The 18,287-nt window shown below is 43.2% G+C and overlaps 1 protein-coding gene across 1 annotated transcript; it reads left to right on the forward strand.

Moving 5' to 3' along the window:
* Positions 1-2,637: 2,637 nt before the first annotated feature.
* Positions 2,638-16,317, forward strand: LOC311133418 (uncharacterized protein). The gene is made up of 9 exons (XM_084166911.1): positions 2,638-2,722; positions 3,368-3,634; positions 4,021-4,063; positions 5,401-5,444; positions 5,582-5,649; positions 6,998-7,289; positions 7,736-9,057; positions 12,953-13,040; positions 15,579-16,317. The coding sequence occupies exons 2-9, from the start codon at positions 3,400-3,402 to the stop codon at positions 15,677-15,679; spliced, it is 2,193 nt and encodes a 730-aa protein (XP_084023037.1). The 5' UTR covers positions 2,638-2,722; positions 3,368-3,399; the 3' UTR covers positions 15,680-16,317.
* Positions 16,318-18,287: the final 1,970 nt, after the last annotated feature.

The raw sequence follows: 18,287 nt of genomic DNA on the forward strand, positions 1-18,287 counted from the left end.
CACTCCCACTGGGCCCGAATCATCCTTTGCATGACCATCGCGGCTTGGCTCAGACTCGGAGGTCTTCACCACACCTGCCACCACAAGTAATTCACCCTCACTCTCGTCAGGTTCAATTTCTGAGCCATCAGAGACAGCAGAATACGGTTTGTACTTGGCACCATTCGTCAACAACTCATAGCTTCCCACTGCATTCGGCTCTTCTCCTTCTTCCTCACGATCCATAACCACGTCTGTCCGTTCACCACGCTCACGCCGCACCTTCATCCGATGTACTGCTTGCAGAAAATGCACTGATGGCCTTTCTCCAATACCCACCTTCTGTTCCTTAGTCAAATTTACTAGTCTAGCTATCTCTGGCCTCTCCATGTTCCCAAAACGTGCCACAGTCATCAGCCAGGTCTCCTCCTCGTCATCCATCTTCCAAACAAGCATCTCGCTACACCCGCACCAGCATTTCGCTACACCCGCAATAACATCTGCTAAACATGTGTATGTGACAAATAACATTTGATTTGATTTTGATTTGAAACAACCGAATCGGCGTAATAAATACCTCCCTGGGCTATGTCTTCTAGATTTGGCACACACTCTTTACACAGCATTTCGCCCAGTGGGCGGTCCTGAACGGAATCCATTAGTCTCCATCTCACCTCTAAGCTGTGCGACATACGTCATCAATTTGTGCACCATGCGTGTCAGTTTAGCATCCCTCCCCCTCCCCCCCAACTTTTCTCCTTCAAGCACAAATGTTAGGTATCCAGAAGCACCTAGACACTGTTTTATTCGCCTTTTTTATGTCCTCACACTGGATATTGAGAACAATAATTAGGGTAACAGGTTATAATGGCCATATCATTTGATTGTGCCACCACCAACCTCCAAGTTTAGCAGAACACCTGTCATCACATCACATTGCCCTACTGATCTATGTCTAACCCTACTGCAGGAAATGATTGTAATGTAAAAGAAATCAAATAAAACTTTGATAAGATTATGGCTCCAGTAGCATCGGCCTAACTCAGATTTCAGTCTTGTTTGAGGATCATCAAAATATTGCTGTTATTATAGGGATTTCCTATAATAAAAATGAGTTTTGCATAGTTGTTAAGTAAGTAAAGGAATTGAAGGGATAAATAATAGATAACCTGTCTGCACAGCCTCTGCCCACACAGGCAGGAGAGCCTGTTGTCTGGTGTCTGTCTGTCCAGCCTGGTCTCATAGACTAGACGTAACATAGTACATGTAAATCATTCAAATTAGTATGGTATGTTACATTTGGTATGGTATGTTACATTTACATTTTAGTCATTTAGCAGACGCTCTTATCCAGAGCGACTTACAGGAGCAATTAGGGTTAAGTGCCTTGCTCAAGGGCACATCGACAGATTTTTCACCTAGTCGGCTCGGGGATTAGAACCAGCGACCTTTCGGTTACTGGCACAACGCTCTTAACCACTAAGCTACCTGCCGCCCGTATGGTTAGATAAGACAGATGGTTACTTGTTCTGGGTGGCTGGGTGGGTGTATAACGCGAAGTCTAGCAACCCAAAGGTTCCAGAGTTCAAATCTCATCACGGACAACTTTAGCATTTTAGCTAAATAGCAACTTTTCAACTACTTACTACTTTTTTGCTACTTTGCAACTACTTAGCATGCTAGCTAACAATTCTCCTAACCCTAACCCGTTTAGCTAACCCTTCCCCTAACCTAAACCCTTTAACTCCTAAACTTAATCCTAACCTTAAACCCTAATCCTAAATCCTAGCCTAGCTAACGTTAGCCAATTGGCCACCTAGTTAGAATTCGTAACATATCATACGTTTTTCTAATTCATAACATATTGTACGTTTCGCAAATTCATAACATATAATACGAATTCTAATTTGTAACGTTTCATAATAAACGGAGTGTCTCGGATTTACATACAGAATAATACAAAATGCACTGAAACCAGGTTGGTCAACTGTCTGTGTGGCTCTCCAACTTCGATGTCATGTCTAGATGGAATACAGCTTTTGTCAAATTGACCTCAAAATAAAAAATAAAACATTTCATTTTAGCTAACCCTAACTCTTTCCCTAACCTTAACCTAATTATCTTAACCTGCAGCATAAATTCTCCTGAACCTGCTACGAAAAGACAATTTTAACAAAAGCTATATTCCTTCTAGACAAAACCAACTTCGAGTGACGACTCCCATGAAGTCACAATCACTAGCCTTGTTTACACCATGCGCTAACTATCATGTGAGTTACGTGATCTGATCAATATGATCCAATCACTATCTGATGAAGCACAATATGAATGTGGACAAGATCAGAATGTGGACAATATCAGGGCGCATGTTAGCACCAGCAGGTATAAAGAGGGCTACTGTCAGCTCTTCTTCATTAGACTATCTACAGTGTGTCTGTGTCGGCTTCTGTTTCTGCGGGGAGGATGTGTCGCAATGTTAATTAGTTTCTGTTGAAGCCACACTTCCCTTTTTACCTTCTTTGTATTTGCGCCTAAAGAGACAGTTGAAAGAGAGAACCACGAACATGTAGCCTAGGTTTTGCGTTGATAATCTCAACATTTATCCGTTTAAATAAATTGTCATCAGAAAAACAGAAGAAAACCTGGATGAAGTATGCAGTGCTATTCTGATAACAAGATACGAGTCGAGAATGGTGAGCGCAGTGGGAGAAACCAGAATTGAAAACTGCGGTGCGAAGTGAAGGTAGGCTTGAGATGAAAATGTGCTTGTCTCTACATTAGTCCTTGAAATAGAATACTGTAGGCCTACTTTGGTATCAGCATCTGCATGCGTTTGGATTGTCAGCCATGTTTTCTTAAATATGTCCTTGTTTTTGCTTGAGCAGTGCAATAAAGTTTTATCAAATTTGACATGAGTAATTATGTGCACTGAAAGGCTTCTACAAATATTGGCAGTTGTTAGGCTATATAACATAATAACTTTATTTTTCCAAGAGGGAACTTCTAATGTGATTGTCATGTAGGCTATGATTTTTCAGTACATTAACATAATTGCAAGCATTGTGTGAGTTTGTGACTATTATGATGATTACCTACTTATGGATTGATTTGAGTTAGTGTGTGGTGTCAATAATTTTCAAATTGCAGCTGTTTATTTCAATTATGTAATAATTTGCTATTCCAACCAGCTGTACTAGATTATAAAGAGGGGTTACATGTTCCTGCATGAAATGCCCTGTAGGTTACAGTAGCTTCACTGAAACTATCATTTGGATGGACCTGGTTTGGAAGTATTATGTCTATATAAGCCTACTGATGATATAATACTTACGTCATGATTTGGGTTCTCCCAGCTGATAATTATTGACGTAGGCTATTCAATTAATAGGTGAGCTGTTGAGTGAATAGGTGAGCAGTCTGATGGAGAGCCCGTCTTCTACGACCAGGCGTCAGGCCTGGGTCCAGACCAGTCGACAGTGGCTCAACCTGGAAGAACAAGATCCACAGGGACCAGGACCGTACATCCATCCCTCTGCCCACCGCTCTACCCTACAACGACCAGGATATACCAGTCCTTCTGTCCCACGGGGACCACCATACACCCATCCCTCTGATCCACACCAGTCTGCATCAGAGGATGACGTTTTCTCAGATGGTCAGTTCTCATTTTGGTAGCTTGATAAAGAATTTACATTTGAGTGACATTGATGCATTACTATATGATATCTATGGGATAAAGTAATCAACAACAGGCAGAGGGTTAAAACTCCCTAACAACAACAACACTGCTTAGTCTGGTATTTACATTTGAGTCATTTAGCAGACACTCTTATCCAGAGCGACTTACAGTTAGTGAGTGCATACATTATTTTATTTTTTTTCATACTGGTATATTTATAACTCATAATATGTGGGCGGTTGGCCACTGCATGATGCATCACACATCTTTGTGACAAAGCACAGAAAAAAGAGTGTAAGAAGTCTTAATTTTCTGAATGCTGAATGCTCACCCAGACTGTTCTATGTCTACTGTTTCCACAGGATGCTCTGCAGGAAAGATTGAGAGCTGGCTTCTGGGCTGTGGGTGAGTGAGCATGCTGTGAAAGGTTTGACTTTGAAATTAAACTTACAAGAAAGACTCAATAGGATGATGTGTCAGTCAGTGGCAACTGGCAAGTAAAAAAACAAAAGGTGAAGGGAAACCGCCCACCGTTTGGGGAAATATTACAGATGTGAATTCTGTTTAGAATATGGAGACAGGTCAATGGTCAATGCTCCAAAACAACTTGGTTCTAGAACTAGTTTGGTCCTATTTATACTATAGGGCGTTCTATTTTAGTACTTTGTGTTTATAGTCAAAAATTTGCATCATAGGAAATGGTACAAAAGTAGTGTTTGTTCTGTTGATTGGATGCAAACATCACTATTGTGCAATTTCAAATGTATTACTAATGATCATGGCTAACTTGGCTGTGACTGTATTGATCAAGTTGAGTCTGAAAATGTGGCTAAACTGGTGTGTGAACTTGGATGACCAGGCTGCTTTGTGGGCTTTATAGAATCTGATTTAAAATAATGTCAGATAAGAAATGTTGGGGCGTTCTTAAAACATATGTGGTTAACGTGACTTGATAATCTGACTGCTAATCACTCAGCCTGAGAGCATCTCCTATGTAGGAAGTGAACTGACTTTTAAAAGCTGTAGCTTTACTGGATAGACTGAGAGGATAGCTAGCTAGAAATAATGCCCATAGGTTTGATCCAGAGCCGTATAGTATACTGTGGGGTGCGAAATGATTGACACCCTTGATAAAGATGAGCAAAACTGACTGTATAAAATAGATGTATAGGGCGGCAGGTAGCCTAGCGGTTAGAGCGTTGGGCCAGTAACCCAAAGGTCACTAGTTAGAATCCCCGAGCCGACAAGGTGAACATCTGTCAAAATAATCTGTAAAAAATAGGTCACTTAACCCTTATTGCTCCAGGGTCGCCGTTGATAATGGCAGACCCTGGCTGTGACCCTACTCTCCGAGGGTGTCTCAGGAAGAGTTGGGATATGCAAAAAACACATATCTAAAACAGGGCAAATAGAAGCACCCACCAAATTATTATTATATATATTGTATGCTCAAAACATTTGGGAAATTATATTATTTTATACTAATACAATTGCTCAGAGAAAGAGATTTTGTTTAACTAGTAATAAAAAAAATCTCAAAAAGGTAGGGGTAAAAATGATTGACACCCCTGTTTTCAATACCTTTCAACACCTCACCTTGCAAGGATAACGGCACTGAGCCTTTTTCAAAACATGTAATTTTAGTTTTATGAGTTGGAGAACACATTTGGAGTAATCTTAGGCTATTCCTCTGTACAGAATCCTAAGATGTTGTTTTGGTGTACGTTATATATTTTCACTAGGCTGGAGACAGGCTCACAGAACTCGAGTCATCATCTGACTGTTGGTAAGTCTGACAAAGCCACCGTCACTGCAATCTACTATCAGCATGGATATCATGATATAATGTCCTATTGGTCCATATAAAACACTGATTATAGTCTCTCCTCTTCTTCTATTTGATCATCTATTCTCCTCTTCCAGAGTCTCTGCTGAAAGCCAACAGTTTTGAAGATGACCTGAGTCTGGGTGCCGAGGGTGAGGACAACAGAGTACATAAACCCAATGACACACACACCATAGTAAATAATCCAAGCAGGAAATAGCTTTGTAGGAAAAGTAGGAGACCATCATGGATGTTTTGGAAAAGGCTTTGTTCCTGCTTCTGTGCAACAGCCTCCCTCTTTGTTTTTGTTATTCCTATTTGAACTCATTTTCCATTACCAAATATGTTTAAAGAACATAGGCCTTTTATCCAATACTGAAGTCCATTATACCTGTTTGACTAGTGGACGCCTTCATAAAAAAAAAACAAGTCTGTACATGTTGGTGACATAGCACATCCTCATGGCTAAGGACTGCTTCTCCACTGCCAGTACACCAGGGACATGTACTGTAGCCTACTGTAGTTACACTGCAATAAAACAGTAGGCTCATTGTAGCATCAAACCTTAAGCCTTCACCTCTTCCATGAGCGACTGACATCCTGGTGCATGTGATTTAGCTGTTGACTGACGGACACTCTCCCAAAGATTGGACCAATATACAAAGAAATAATGAGAGCGTGTCTGCAAATAGAGGCGCCATCGCTCACTGGAGCCTCACAACACAAATGGCCAAATGTCACAGAGGTCTGGGAGGAAAACGCGCACACATAAGCATGAATGCAAACGCACGCACGAATGCGCACACACACACACACAGTGTTCTCTTTCCACTCAAACTTTTATTTTATGTTTTACAGCTAAAGCATTAAATGTTGAAGGAGTCTCAGAACTGGGGTAAGATAAATGGAATATAAACAAGAAGAATGTGTGGATTCATTACATCAATTATGCCCAAAAGTCCTTCCTATTCAGAGGGAGGTTTAGATTAGTCATGTTTGGTTGACGTGACATGAGCTTGACCTGCTTTTATCTTCCCACGGTGGTGCCTGCTGACTGTGTAGGGTGCTGCTTCCGCCACCCAAACATCTTCACAGAGGAGGAGCCACCACCAGGTCAGTTAGAGCAACCCACAAACTTTGGCATATGGCAAGCTATATTTCTGTTATAGAGTTTCTTTTTATAATCCCTCTTTATGCATTTTCCCAGCTACTAGTACATTAAATACGGTTACATTAACATATATCTGTTGAATACAGGCATGCTTCAACCATTATTACTATAATAATTCTGGTTAGTTTTTTAAGTTGTTTCATTGTTTATTTTTCGCCTGTCGCATGTTGATCTCATGTCTTTGTTCCTGCAGTACTCCCCGTCAGATGCTGGCTCTGCCCTTACTCCACCTCTGCCACAGTATTGCCTCCAGTGGCCTCTCCAACAGCACCAGTAAGACGTCAAGGTGAGTTAGGACCAACCACTATTAACCGTATGTTACACAGTCTTAACTATCATATAGTATATCAAATCTGTCAGTAAATCTCTCACTCCCCTCTCTCTCTTTCTATCTGTCTCTCTGACTCGTCACCTACACCCCCCCAGTGTGTCTGAGGTGCTGCAACTGTGTGCAGAGGATGCAGAGGAGACTCTGTACCAGTTGGGGTTCGGATGTGACGAGCCTAAGGTCACCGACCGCATCCCCACCCGTTTCCTCAACTTCCCCTCCCAGCTTCACGGTATCAACTTCCGCCTCTTCCTCCAGTCCCAACTGTACCGCCTCCGACAGGAAGACCCAGGACTCTCTCTAGCCAGTAAGACACAAACGTACACACGCACACAAACACACACACTCACACCAATGTGTCGGACTCCCACACACTACTGTGGTAATCACCATCATCATACACACCCACAACCAGGTATAGAGAGTCTCTGTACATGATTCAGCTTTCATTTACATAATAACTTGAGTTATGCAGCACTTTCTATGCAGTTCAAAGAGCTTCATCTCTAAATAGACACCTACATCCACAGACAGTGTCTATATGACTACATTTACATAGCACTGTCAGTATAATATGTTTCTCCACCAAGCAGAGTCTTAACATACAATAAATACATTATACTCAGTCTTTGCTATGAACAAGACACGTTAATGCATCTCTCATTGTCCTGTGTGTTAGGCAGCCAGCACATTCAAAACAAATGGTTATTATCTCTTTCAATTGCCCTGATGAACGTTTCTTCCCCCCTGCAGGTCGTTTCAGGCAGGTAGAGGTGCTAACAGCCATGGCCAATGCCTTCTACTCCCTCTACTCCCACGTGTCCCGCACACCCCTCCAGAAGCTCGCCCCTCCCGAGTTCAGCTTCTCCCCCACCGCCGACAGGCAGACTGGACGGCGCTTCATGGGAAGCGTTCGCAGCGAACCGAGGTCTCCAGTGGAGCGACTCAAGGACACGGTTTCTAAGATGTGCCTGTATACTGGCTCTGGTGGTTCCGCCCGGCTGGGCTCGGACTCTGCCTGCCGTGGTCCAGGACTCTCTTCCGGACCTGGGTCATCCCCCAAGAAGAGAAACAGCCTGCCTGACTTGGTGGGACTGGTCCTGGAGAACGCCAAGGCAGAGGCTATATCCAGAGACATGGAGGAGGATAATCAGGATACAGGGGACAGTAATGGGATGAGTGCTGCTGTGGACATGAGTGCTATCGTGAAGGACAGAGGGACAGAGACACAGGGACATAGAGACACAGTCAGAGGCAAGGAGTTGGACCAGGGATCGTCATCAGACAGGGATGGGGCTGATTTAGAGAGCGAGAGAGACACCGACAGAACTCGCAATCTTCGAGCATCATCACTTTCAGAATCAGGTCAGCTAGAACCCAGTAGTAGAAAGAAACGGGACTTTTGCCTTACGACTCCAAGTCCTACTTGTGAGGTTGGAGAAACTCAAAACACAATTCATCACACAGACTGGGCAGCGGTGGTGGCACCGGTTGCCAAGGTTACCCATGAAGTCACATGTCCTCAGATCGTTGAGAGTCTGCACCAGGCACTCTACAGCAGTCAACTACAACAGTGGAATAATAACACACAGATGGCGACCATTTTGTCATCTGTTGTGTCCTGTGAGAATGTCAGATCTGACCGATCCTTCACCACATCAGACACACTACACAAACCCAGGGAGGAGGAGCATTTAACTACCAGGAACTCAGCCAAGAGTTTAGAGGTCGTCATAACTCCCATTCCAAAGGCTGAGTCTGAGGGTGACTCCAGTTTGGGAGAAACTGGGACACTGGTGGAGTCAACGATCGTGCCCATAGAGCTCCCTAGTGGAAGGAGGTCCCCTTGTCTAATCACTGTAGCTGATGTGATTTGTAGTTTTAGTTCTGCAGACACACCTGAGATGGTTCTCACTCCCAGTGGTGGTACCACAGCAGTGCCTACAGCAGCCCAGTATTATCCAGGTGTATGGGGGATCAAGAGGTACCAGAGTCCTCTGAACCCTCCACCAATCCGGGCCCAAGGGGAGGCCTCCCACAGTCTTCAACAGGCCAACTCCTTTGAGCTAGAGGAGGTAAGTGACATAATTGTTTTGGATTTAACCTATATGGCACACTCTACTCCAGTCTCTGATTTCCTAGGGCTTATACACACATCTAGGTGGCGTAGTCGATTAGCTATCCACCCTTGGCTGCCTGACATTTAAAAAAAAAAATTTATTTCACCTTTATTTAACCAGGTAAACCAGTTGAGAACAAGTTCTCATTTACAACTGCGACCTGGCCAAGATAAAGCAAAGCAGTGCGATAAAAACAACAACACAGAGTTACATATGGGGTAAAACAAAACAAAGTCAAAAATACAACAGAAATACATATCATATACAGTGTGTGCAAATTTAGCAAGTTATGGAGGTAAGGCAATAAAATAGGCTATAGTGCAAAATAATTACAATTAGTATTAACACTGGAATGATAGATGTGCAAGAGATGATGTGCAAATAGAGATACTGGGGTACAAATGAGCAAAATAAATAACAATATAGGGATGAGGTAGTTGGGCGGGCTAATTTCAGATGGGCTGTGTACAGGTGCAGTGATCGGTAAAGTGCTCTGACAACTGATGCTTAAAGTTAGTGAGGGAGATAAGTGTCTCCAGCTTCAGAGATTTTTGCAATTTGTTCCAGTCATTGGCAGCAGAGAACTGGAAGGAATTGCGGCCAAAGGAGGTGTTGGCTTTGGGGATGACCAGTGAGATATACCCGCTGGAGCGCAGACTACGGGTGGGTGTTGCTATGGTGACCAATGAGCTAAGATAAGGCGGGGATTTGCCTAGCAGTGATTTATAGATGGCCTGGAGCCAGTGGGTTTGGCGACGAATATGTAGTGAGGACCAGCCAACAAGAGCGTACAGGTCACAGTGGTGGGTATTATATGGGGCTTTGGAGACAAAACGGATGGCACTGTGATAGACTACATCCAATTTGCTGAGTAGAGTGTTGGAGGCTATTTTGTAAATGACATCGCCAAAGTCAAGGATCGGTAGGATAGTCAGTTTTACGAGGGCATGTTTGGCAGCATGAGTGAAGGAGGCTTTGTTGCGAAATAGGAAACCGATTCTAGATTTAACTTTGGATTGGAGATTCTTAATGTGAGTCTGGAAGGAGAGTTTACAGTCTAACCAGACACCTAGATATTTGTAGTTGTCCACATACTCTAGGTCAGACCCGTCGAGAGTAGTGATTCTAGTCGGGTGGGCGGGTGCAAGCAGCGTTCGGTTGAAGAGCATGCATTTAGTTTTACTAGTGTTTAAGAGCAGTTGGAGGCTACTGAAGGAGTGTTGTATGGAATTGAAGCTCGTTTGGAGGTTTGTTAACACAGTGTCCAATGAAGGGCCAGATGTATACAAAATGTTGTCGTCTGCGTAGAGGTGGATCTGAGAGTCACCAGCAGCAAGAGCGACGTCATTGATATACACAGAGAAAAGAGTCGGCCCAAGAATTGAACCCTGTGGCACCCCCATAGAGACTGCCATAGGTCCAGACAACAGGCCCTCCGATTTGACACATTGAACTCTATCTGAGAAGTAGTTGGTGAACCAGGCGAGGCAGTCATTTGAGAAACCAAGGCTATTTAGTCTGCCAATAAGAATGCGGTGGTTGACAGAGTCGAAAGCCTTGGCCAGGTCAATGAAAACGGCTGCACAGTACTGTCTATTATCGATCGCGGTTATAATATCGTTTAGGACCTTGAGCGTGGCTGAAGTGCACCCATGACCAGCTCGGAAACCGGATTGCATAGCGGAGAAGGTACGGTGGGATTCGAAATGGTCGGTGATCCGGTTTGTTGACTTGGCTTTCAAAAACTTTTGAAAGGCAGGGCAGGATGGATATGGGTCTGTAACAGTTTGGATCTAGAGTGTCACCCCCTTTGAAGAGGGGGATGACCGCGGCAGCTTTCCAATCTCTGGGGATCTCAGACGTTACGAAAGAGAGGTTGAACAGGCTAGTAATAGGGGTTGCGACAATTTCGGCGGCTAGTTTTAGAAAGAAAGGGTCCAGATTGTCTAGCCCAGATGATTTGTAGGGGTCCAGATTTTGCAGCTCTTTTAGAACATCAGCTGTCTGGATTTGTGTGAAGGAGAAGCGGGGGGGGCATGGGCAAGTTGCAGCGGAGGGTGCAGAGTTGGTGGCCAGGTTAGTGGTAGCCAGATGGAAAGCATGGCCAGCTGTAGCAAAATGCTTGTTGAAATTCTCGATTATTGTAGATTTATCGGTGGTGATAGTGTTTCCTAGCCTCAGTGCAGTGGGCAGCTGGGAGGAAGTGCTCTTATTTTCCATGGACTTTACAGTGTCCCAAAACTTTTTGGAGTTAGTGCTACAGGATGCAAATTTCTGTTTGAAAAAGTTAGCCTTTGCTTTCCTAACTGCTTGTGTATATTGGTTCCTAACTTCCCTGAAAAGTTGCATATCGTGGGGGCTATTTGATGCTAATGCAGTACGCCACAGGATGTTTTTATGCTGGTCAAGGGCAGTCAAGTCTGAGGAGAACCAGGGGCTATATCGGTTCTTAGTTCTGTATTTTTTGAATGGGGCATGTCTATTTAAGATTGAGAGGAAATTACTTTTAAAGAACAACCAGGCATCCTCTACTGACGGTGACATACACTACCGGTCAAAAGTTTTAGAACACCGACTCCTTCAAGGGTTTTTCTTTATTTTTACTATTTTCTACATTGTACAATAATAGTGAAGACATCAAAACTATGAAATAACACATATTGAATCATGTAGTAACCCAAAAAAGTGTTAAACAAATCAAAATATATTTTATATTGAAGATTCTTCAAATAGCCACCCTTTGCCTTGATGACAGCTTTAAACACTCCTGGCATTCTCTCAACCAGCTTCACCTGGAATGCTTTTCCAACAGTCTTGAAGGAGTTCCCACATATGCTGAGCACTTTTTGGCTGCTTTTCCTTCACTCTGCGGTCCGACTCATCCCAAACCATCTCAATTTTGTTGAGGTCGGGTGATTGTGGAGGCCAGGTCATCTGATCCAGCACTCCATCGCTCTCCTTCTTGGTAAAATAGCCTTTACACAGCCTGGAGATGTGTCGGGTCATTGTCCTGTTGAAAAACAAATAATAGTCCCACTAAGCACAAAAGGGATGGCGTCCTTTAGTAGTGGTTTCTTTGCAGCAATTTCACCATGAAGGCCTGATTCACACAGTCTCCTCTGAACAGTTGATGTTGAGATGTCTCTGTTACTTGAAGCATTTATTTGGGCTGCAATTTCTGAGTCTGGTAACTAATTATCTTATCCTTCCATTCCTGTGGTGGTCCTCATGAGAGCCAGTTTCATCATAGCGCTTGATGTTTTTTGCGACTGCACTTGAAGAAACTTTCAAAGTTCTTGAAATGTTCCGTATTGACTGACCTTCATGTCTTAAAGTAATGATGGACTGTCATTTCCCTTTGCTTATTTGAGCTGTTCTTGCCATAATATGGACTTGGTCTTTTACCAAATAGGTCTTCTGTATACCACCCCTACCTTGTCACAACACAACTGATTGGCTGAAACGCATTAAGAAGGAAAGAAATTCCACAAATTAACTTTAAACAAGGCACACCTGTTCATTGAAATGCATTCCAGGTGACTACCTCATGAAACTGGTTGAGAGAATGCCAAGAGTGTGCAAAACTGTCATCAAGGCAAAGGTAGCTATTTGAAGAATCTCAAATCTCAAATATATTTTGATTTGTTTAACACTTCTTTGGTTAGTACATGATGCCATATGTGTTATTTCATAGTTTTGATGTCTTCACTATTATTCTACAATGTAGAGAATAGTAGAAATAAAGAAAAACCCTTGAATGAGTATGTGTTCTAAACCTTTTGACCGGTAGTATATACTTAGAGCCAGGAGTTTTCCTGACCACCTGTTTTCAAATTTTGTTTAACAACAGGTACATAGTGCAGGGGAGGAAGACTTTGGACAGCAAGAAACCATAAGATCAACGTCTTTGTCACTGTCTACTGTCAATCAAAACACTGGTGAGTTCATAGTCTTGATTGATTGATACATCATGGTCATATTCAGCTGAACCAAGTGATATTAACAGTGTATCTGCTCACTACCAAAGTAGTTGTTTAGTGGAAGATGACTGACTAGCGCGATTCGGAGCAGCCAATGTGCTTAATTTCACAGGAACACAAACACGTTTCAAGTTACAGTTTGAAAGTGAATGTGGTTGATACTGTACCTCAAATGGGCAGTGCTGTTGTCACATTAGCTGTGAATGAGTTGCAGTGTGTATTTGTGCATGCATGTACACTTAACTCATGTCACTTAACCCTTGAACCACCACCAGGCCTACAACATACACAGTCATATTCTATTCAAGGATTTAACACGTCAGGCCTGCAGTACTGTACTTCCCAGAATAAAACATGCAGGGTTGGCCAGAAATCAGCCCACACTTTTCTCAACATTTCCAGTTAGCTGACAATCTTAAAAAACAAGAATGTGAGAAAATATTAATACGAGAAACTGTGGTGAACGCACCCCTTTCTTCACACACACATACAGTGGGGGAAAAAAGTATTTAGTCAGCCACCAATTGTGCAAGTTCTCCCACTTAAAAAGATGAGAGAGGCCTGTAATTTTCATCATAGGTACACGTCAACTATGACAGACAAATTGAGATTTTTTTTCACCAGAAAATCACATTGTAGGATTTTTTATGAATTTATTTGCAAATTATGGTGGAAAATAAGTATTTGGTCACCTACAAACAAGCAAAATTTCTGGCTCTCACAGACCTGTAACTTCTTCTTTAAGAGGCTCCTCTGTCCTCCACTCGTTACCTGTATTAATGGCACATGTTTGAACTTGTTATCAGTATAAAAGACACCTGTCCACAACCTCAAACAGTCACACTCCAAACTCCACTATGGCCAAGACCAAAGAGCTGTCAAAGGATACCAGAAACAAAATTGTAGACCTGCACCAGGCTGGGAAGACTGAATCTGCAATAGGTAAGCAGCTTGGTTTGAAGAAATCAACTGTGGGAGCAATTATTAGGAAATGGAAGACATACAAGACCACTGATAATCTCCCTCGATCTGGGGCTCCACGCAAGATCTCACCCCGTGGGGTCAAAATGATCACAAGAACGGTGAGCAAAAATCCCAGAACCACACGGGGGGACCTAGTGAATGACCTGCAGAGAGCTGGGACCAAAGTAACAAAGCCTACCATCAGTAACACACTACGCCGCCAGGGACTCAAATCCTGCAGTGCCAGACGTGTCCCCCTGCTTAAGCCAGTACATGTCCAGGCCCGTCTGAAGTTTGCTAGAGTGCATTTGGATGATCCAGAAGAGGATTGGGAGAATGTCATATGGTCAGATGAAACCAAAATAGAACTTTTTGGTAAAAACTCAACTCGTCGTGTTTGGAGGACAAAGAATGCTGAGTTGCATCCAAAGAACACCATACCTACTGTGAAGCATGGGGGTGGAAACATCATGCTTTGGGGCTGTTTTTCTGCAAAGGGACCAGGACGACTGATCCGTGTAAAGGAAAGAATGAATGGGGCCATGTATCGTGAGATTTTGAGTGAAAACCTCCTTCCATCAGCAAGGGTATTGAAGATGAAACGTGGCTGGGTCTTTCAGCATGACAATGATCCCAAACACACCGCCCGGGCAACGAAGGAGTGGCTTCGTAAGAAGTATTTCAAGGTCCTGGAGTGGCCTAGCCAGTCTCCAGATCTCAACCCCATAGAAAATCTTTGGAGGGAGTTGAAAGTCCGTGTTGCCCAGCGACAGCCCCAAAACATCACTGCTCTAGAGGAGATCTGCATGGAGGAATGGGCAACAGTGTGTGAAAACCTTGTGAAGACTTACAGAAAACGTTTGACCTGTGCCATTGCCAACAAAGGATATATAACAAAGTATTGAGAAACGTTTGTTATTGACCAAATACTTATTTTCCACCATAATTTGCAAATAAATTCATTAAAAACCCTACAATGTGATTTCCTGTTTTTTTTCTCTCTCATTTTGTCTGTAATAGTTGACGTGTACCTATGATGAAAATTACAGGCCTCTCTCATCTTTTTAAGTGGGAGAACTTGCACAATTGGTGGCTGACTAAATACTTTTTTTCCCCACTGTATGTGTGTGTGAAGAAAGGGGTGCGTTCACCATAGTTTCTCGTATTAATATTTTCTCACATTCTTGTTCTTTAAGATTGTCAGCTAACTGGAAATGTTGAGAAAAGTGTGGGCTAATTTCTGGCCAACCCTGCATGTTTTATTCTGGAAAGTAATGTACTGCAGGCCTGACGTGTTAAATCCTTGAATAGAATATGACTGTGTATGTTGTAGGCCTGGTAGTGGTTCAAGGGTTAAGTGACATGAGTTAAGTGAGTATGGCTGTGTAACTAACTCTGCGTTTGACCTGACTGTGTACTTCTCTGCCTACAGTATGTAGGCCTGGGAGTTCGAGGGTTACGCGGCATGTAAGAGTGTGGCTGTGTTTCTCTCTGTGTAGACCTGTCAGTGTACTTGTCTTTGTCTCTGTGTAGGTCTGGTGATTCGAGGGGACAGCATGCAGTCAGACAGTAGTGGCTACGCTGATGAAGACGTCAACTCTGCAGTCTACTCCACTGAAGGAGACAAGAGCTGACAGACAGACAAGGGTTGAGTTCCTGCCTGACTAGAGTCACAGGCATTGCTTTGCATCAACCAACGGTTGCGTGCCATGTCATCGACTGTGCAGTGGGGAATCAAATTGCTATATCATATGATGTGGTTAGGTGATGTGTTAAATACCTGTCAAGGCATTGTAGTCTGGCAGGAACTCGACCAAGGCCCTCTGGGAACTAGACTCAGGGAACTCTGTGAGTATTATTTGTATGAGTCACACTGAGAACATCTTCAGCCACTGGAGGAATATTCAACAGATCCTGATTGTTTGATTATGAAGTAAGAGGTTTGCCTCTCTGTTAATGTTAGTGTTAATGACATTATGAATCAGGTGGCATCAGTCAGTGCATTGTGAATGCTGCCACTCCTATGCAACAACAGTCCTTTGACTGAGTGCAGACAGAGTTGCGTTATCCGACGGAAGGCATTGACCTGGAGGGATAGTCCACAGCACTGTTTCATTGTGAAGAGATTGTCCTCTCTCCAAGCATAGTGTTGCTGTTGATGACAATCATTATTCGATGTACTGTACAGAAGATGCTACTGCTATGCCTTTGTGAAAGCTTTGTGAAAGTCGTTATTTATTTATTGGATGTTAATAAAGATAATTTAAACACATGCCCTCTTCTTCAACAGTTATCCAGGTGAAGTGACAATGGGGGGAGAAATGTTTTTGGTCGACAACAAAGTTTTTGGTCGACGACAAGGCCATTTTTCAATCAATGAGAACTATTTTAGGTTGAAAAAGGGTAAATGTCTTCTGCCCTTTCCCTGCAGAGTCTATGTCTCTAGGCATGTTACACCAGAGCAGGTGGGTGACTGACCATCCAAATGAATGACCAGGGTAGGCAATCAAGAGGGCATTGAGGGCTATGGGGGATATCTTCAGAGAGCGAGTTGGTCTGGGAGACAGAATCACTTCCTGGTCACTTCCCCCCCCCGGCCATGATTTTAATTTACTGCAGTGCATTGTGGAATGCGCTGGCACGGGCAGCGTCCTGATTGGGTGCGAAGCCATGGCACACTGTGATTGGCTGAGTGGATAGCTCTACCAGACACTGACATAGACCGCTCAGACTACGCTCCTCTTGAACAACAAGTCAACAAACCTACGTTAGGTTCAATACAATAAAGACCACCCATCTCTAGTCTGGTTGCCAGATCTGTTTAACTACCAAATCCTCTATTGTTTGTTGCCAGCGTCAAGCCATACATGTAGGATACTAAATACTGAGGAGCAATGTTCCCTCTCAACTGCGTGGTAGCCCCGAGACTGCCCAGGGACTGCTGCGCAGAAATATCAGCCCACAGAGAGAAGCACGAGATTGAACTTCACTCAACTTTCTAGAGCAGTGGTCACAAACCGGTTGATCTCCAAGGCATTCCTAGTCGATCGCCAAACATTTCTGTAAAAAACCCAACAAAGCCTTGTGTTCCTATTTTTTCTAATCGTCTCTGGGTGTTGGCAGTAGGTGCACCCAATTCAGCTGCCCTGCGTGCCGGGTAGGCGAACTGTTGCCATTTGAACCATTTAATCGGTCTGAAGGTACAAACTCTGTCTTCCTGGCAGGCCCAGAGAGCAAATCAAGTGCACTCTAGGCGTACCGCTGGCCAATCGGTTGGCTCAGATGACCGTGTCTGCAGTAACGTAGCAGGCATAAAAGAAAGTTGATTTAAAAAGGTTTAAAACCATGACTAGAGAGAGACTGTCAATGAATACAGCAAAGAGATGTTGTTTTTATGAGTTAGTTCATGTTTAAATTCTTACTCAGCACTGTCAACACTTTGTATTTAACACTTTTATAAGCCATAAAATGCGAGTTCTTCCTATTTCCACTCACTCTCTATTTCCCCTCAGCGCTACAACAAGCACTGCAGCAGTAATGAATGAGTAGGAAAGTGTATCTATAGGCTTGCGTTGTTGCTATTATTAGCAGCTTGGGTCTTTTTTAATATTGAGGAATATTTTACTTTCTCTGTTCATAGGTTCAACAACATGAATTTGTGCATGAGGCAGAAATAATGCGGTGCGACTCGAGTTTCGCCATCAGCTGGAAGACGGTGTCCCTTTTTGGTCAGTGTCAGTGGAGGAAAGGGAGAGCGGAGGGATGTTGAGAGGCGGACCCTCAGTTTTCTGCTCTCTCCCCCCGCTGAGACTGACCATCAGATGCAGGCACCATCAGCCCAGTAAAATAAAAATAAAAAGCAAATTATTTAAACGTATGCTCACTCAGCTGTGCTTCACAAGTAATACAACAACCGATCTATTATCGGTGTGATCATATACTGTACATGGCCACTGTTAAAATTGTAACTTAAAGCGGGTACAGCCTCAGTGTTCAAAGTAAACGCGTGCTGGAAGTTGCACAGAATTTTCAAAACGTTCAAGTTTGTGCTCAGCAGACCTGAAATTTGCTCAGTGCCGAAAATAATTAGAGGGAACATTGCTGAGGAGTGAATTATAGACATACAGTGGCTTGCGAAAGTATTCACCCCCTTGGCATTTTTCCTATTTTGTTGCCTTACAACCTGGAATTAAAATTGATTTTTTGGGGGGTTTGTATCATTTGATTTACACAACATGCCTA

This window comes from Coregonus lavaretus, assembly GCF_964263955.1.
Source record: "Coregonus lavaretus genome assembly, chromosome: 8".
NCBI classification, from domain to species: domain Eukaryota; kingdom Metazoa; phylum Chordata; class Actinopteri; order Salmoniformes; family Salmonidae; genus Coregonus; species Coregonus lavaretus.